The sequence below is a fragment of the Chaetura pelagica genome, unplaced genomic scaffold (assembly GCF_000747805.2).
Source record: "Chaetura pelagica isolate M959 unplaced genomic scaffold, ChaPel_1.0 scaffold72, whole genome shotgun sequence".
NCBI lineage: Eukaryota > Metazoa > Chordata > Aves > Apodiformes > Apodidae > Chaetura > Chaetura pelagica.
The window spans coordinates 2,252,672-2,257,032 of NW_009952560.1; the positions used below are offsets into that span (position 1 = coordinate 2,252,672).

At 45.3% G+C, this 4,361-nt stretch overlaps 1 protein-coding gene across 1 annotated transcript in view; it reads right to left on the reverse strand.

The window, feature by feature from the left end:
- The window catches only part of INTS2 (integrator complex subunit 2), a gene marked incomplete at its 5' end in the record, with an annotated part of 17,573 nt that extends 13,217 nt beyond the window's left edge, over window positions 1-4,356 (reverse strand). Inside the window, 7 exons of the mRNA XM_010009114.1 lie at window positions 234-460; window positions 999-1,172; window positions 1,259-1,389; window positions 2,238-2,351; window positions 2,577-2,679; window positions 3,553-3,691; window positions 4,178-4,356. Of these exons, the coding sequence (XP_010007416.1) occupies window positions 234-460; window positions 999-1,172; window positions 1,259-1,389; window positions 2,238-2,351; window positions 2,577-2,679; window positions 3,553-3,691; window positions 4,178-4,356 (1,067 nt within the window). The remainder of the gene's footprint in view (window positions 1-233; window positions 461-998; window positions 1,173-1,258; window positions 1,390-2,237; window positions 2,352-2,576; window positions 2,680-3,552; window positions 3,692-4,177) is intronic.
- Between the last annotated feature and the right edge of the window lie 5 nt (window positions 4,357-4,361).

Consider the following 4,361-nt stretch of genomic DNA (forward strand, 5'->3'; position numbering starts at 1 on the left):
ACAGAGCATTACACATTATCTGCTCTCTGCACTACAAGGAAATTTCCAGCCCTGAGCACACGAGAGGGGACTCCCCCAGTACCAAAATTGGCCAGTCCTGCCAAGACTGTTACAAAGACACAATGGCATTAAGAAGATAGCTCATGTGAAGTGCCCAAAGCTCTCAACCTCTGTTTAAATGGACAGTGATTTAAAAAAAAAAAAAAAAATCAGAGCATTGAAAAGCTCATTACTTCAGCCCAGCAATTCCCATCAAAGCACAATAGAGGCGTAACAACGCGCTGGCTTTCACCACGTGCTCCTCCTTCAGTCCTGAGTACACAGACACGTTTGGGTCCATCTCAACATCTGCTTCTTCAACAATGTGTGTGCTGCGAACCGTGGGAAGGATTCCCATGAGCTCCAGGAGCAGCTGCCTCCTCATTTGCCAAAGCACAGAACTGATATTATCTCTTTTTCTCTGTGTAAGACATTAAAAGACAAGAACAGCAACTTGAAACTCACTCCATCAAACAGTGCATTGCATAAGAATATCCACAATGAGGAAGTTAAGAAAAAAAAGAGGAGGGAAGAGGAATTTTTTTCAATACAATTTCCAGTTGCAGGGCAACACAATCATATTACAACAGCTTATCACATCAAAACACAAGCTTCAAGTAATTCCACTAACTAAGCAAGTCAAAATGCAACTTCCTAATGTGAACTCCAAGGATAAAAGTATTTCCCAGGTTAACAGTATGAATTTACAATTCCCTGGTTTCTGTGCCTATTGAATTCCTACCTAAAAGTCTCTCAGAGGAACAACAAAAGAGCTGCCTTTAGGGACACTATTTATTGATCTGATGGTCCCCTAAGAAGAGGTTGCCTTGTAAGGCTGCTTGAAGTCGTGTGACAGGATTTACACGCATTCAAACCAAGACACGCTCCCACATCCTGAGGAGTCACAGCAAGCTGTAAGAATATTTTCTTAACAACAGAATACTCAGAGCCTTTCATACCTGTTGGCCATTTCGGATAAAAGTCCCAAACCAAGTCCGAACCTTTGCATTTGTTCCAAGGAGCAAACCACTCACAAAACACACCAGGTCACTCACTCCATCATCTGAAGCTTCGTTTTTGGTGTGATCCAAGGTCAAAGCCACACCAAGACCTGGTAGGTGACACTCTTCCACCTAGGTAAAATAAATGCTCAGGTTCAACCATATTCTTTGTTTCCAAAGCTCCAAGAAGGACCACATGGTTCTCATGAGGCACTTACCACCATCCCTCGGACCCGCAGAGCTTGGGAAGGGTTCATCTTGCACAGGTGGCGAAGCGCTTCGGTCCTGCGCCGGCCACCAACGCTCTCCTCATCCTGCCGTTCACCATTCTTAATCAAACCCCTGCAGACTGGAGATCCAGCAGGAGGTGTGAGCACACCTGCCCTTCCCAACAGAACTCACACCTGCCCCTCCCAACAAAACCCACAGAAACACACCGAGCCAAGCTGTGCTGCTCAGCTCACTGGCATGCACCAGCTGGGCTGCACAAAGCTTGTCTGGGCAAGAGCTCATGGTCTGCACTGTAAAAACAGTACAAGGAAATTTACCTTTTCCCTAAGAGGAATTACAGGGTCAGCACAGAGTTATGGATCATCCAGTTACACACATTTTCTATCCAGTGTAACCTGTGCATCTGGCAGCCCTGGAGACTAAAATCTTACCAGGAGGTAAGGGCTGCAGAACAGGCACCATCAGCCTTGTGATACAGCTCAGTCTGAGGGACAGGAGCAATTAGCAATTACAGCTCCCTGAAAGGAGGGTGTAGAGAGGCAAGTGCTGGTTTCTCCTCATAAATAACAAGCAGGAGGACAAGAGGAAACAGCCTCAAGTTGTACCAGGGGAGTTTTAGGGTGGAAGGACTAGGAAGGATTTCTCCACAGAAAGGGTTGTCAAGCACTGGCACAGGCTGCCCAGGGAAGAGGTGGAGTCACCACCCCTGGACATGTTTAAAAGTTGTGTAGATGTGGTGGTGAAGGTTTAGCAGTGGGCTTGGCAGCTAAGCTAACTGTTGGACTTCATGATCTTAAAGGTCTTTTCCAACCTAAACAATCCTATGATTCTATAATCAGCATCTCTAGGTATAAATGCCTTTCAAATACTTCTGACACACGGTTTAGCCCAGAATTAACTATATTGCTCAAAATCATTTCAAACCTTCAGAAAAACTAAGCTGGACATGAAGAAACTGCAACTCACCCTCGTTAAAGCTGTCAGGAACATTGGCCACCAGAAGGCAGAGGAACCAGGCTCCATTTTTAACATGCAACAGAGCTTCAGCCACATCAACTATTGGCAACAGTGATGGCAGCTCTGGGTGAAAAGAGAGTTTTAAAAACCACAGTGAAACAAGTAAAACTTGGCTTTTAATACACATTTCAAAAACACAAATCAATTAATGGAAAATCAATCCATGGTCTAGTAATCTTTCAAAGAGCTAGACATCCTAAATTAACCTTAAATCAGTCTCAGTGGGTCCAGGTTATTTTTTACATATATGTAAGAAATTAGAAACACTATAAAAACAGAATACTCCACCTGCTTGCAAAATGCAGAGAACATCTGCTGCCTCCTCCAGATAAACAGGACTCTCAAACAGCTCAGAAGATTTGAGAAAAAACTCACCATTTGATTCTGACACCTAAAAGACATTATTCATCATCACTGGGCAGGTTTTGTGAAGAAATTTGTATAATCAGTCTTTTATGGCTTTAAATTCAGCAAATTGAATACATTAAGAACTGTCCAAAATGTACAGCTATAAACACAGAACAGGCAAGAAAAGTGCTTAGTATAAGAAATATTTACTAGTGGAAATACTTCAATACAGCAGGTATCTTTGCATCTTTCCAGAAGAATGAGAAATAGCTCACAGACAATTCTTAAAACATAGTTAAGTTTACACAAGGAAAATAAAATGGTGAGGGCAAAGAGAAGGAGTGAAAGAAATAAGTGGCTAATATCATCCTGCAATAGGAGTAAGTAACTGGATGGAGAGAAGTAATAAATTTGTTTTCAAATGTGATTCCAGCACTGATGCATCACAAAATTACATTACATTTGAGTAGAGCACATTACAGAATATAGTCTGTATTGTATTAGAAAAGATCAACCTTGTTTGTGGAAGAAAGGCTTCCTCTAGAAAGCTGAGCTCATAATGAATTCCATCACAAGCCACTGTTGAATCAGACTAAGACTCTTAAGTCTTGGTGAAGCAGGTAAGAACTGGAGAAGCCACAACAGCAGCAGCACCAGAAACAGAACCAGGCAGCAAATAAATCTATCCAGAGGCCATTTTAACTGACACAAAAGTCACAGGTGTCCAGATATGGAGAGATTTCACAAGCCACTGTTCAATCAGACTAAGACTCTTAAGTCTTGGTGAAGCAGGTAAGAACTGGAGAAGCCACAACAGCAGCAGCACCAGAAACAGAACCAGGCAGCAAATAAATCTATCCAGAGGCCATTTTAACTGACACAAAAGTCACAGGTGTCCAGATATGGAGAGATTTACCTTATTCATAATTGCCAGCAACTCGCTCAGCACCAGCCGAAGCCGCCGGGGCGAATCGCTGTGCTCAAACTCCAGGGTCAGCCCGTGCTGCAGCTGGGACACCAAGATGCTTTCTCCACTCCCTCCTCCCAGCTTGTGCCTGACAGACAATTATAAACAGCCATTAGATACTTCTGCAAACACAGGAGGTTTACCTGTTAAAGGATGACAGTAACTGTGCGGGGATTTCTTCTGCCGCCCTAACGATCAGGAAAGACTGTAACTGTGTTGTAACTGTGGGACGTTACAAGATCCAGACCAGCAGATTAACCAACGTGAACTCTTAGAAAATACTGTAAAAATTTCCAGGGCCTCTGTTCCTCAGGAGCAGAGACAGCAGCTGAGAAAGTGCATCCCCGACCTGTCTGCACCTCACCCGGCCGCTCCCTCAAACCCCCCCCACACCCCACAGACCGAACAGATCTCCAAGGGGCACAGACACCCAGCTCCCTGGATGCTGCTCTGTCAAAAAAACCGGGATTTTCCCGAGCTCAGGGACACAACGGGTGAGCCCGGCCCCTCCGCAGCAGCAACAAAGAGCCGGAACAGCCACACGCCGACTTGGGGAAACCGTTCTCTACCTTACCTGAGCTGCTGCTCCTTGCTGGCGTCCTGCTCGAGGGCGTGGAAGTCCACAGAGAGCAAGGCCACGATGGAGTTGACGGCCTCCACCCCCGAGAGCAGCCTGAGGATCAGCTTCTTGTCCTGCGCCCAGCTCTGGCTCTGGTCGGCGGGCGCGCACAGGGCCATGCGCACCAGGCAGGGCAGCA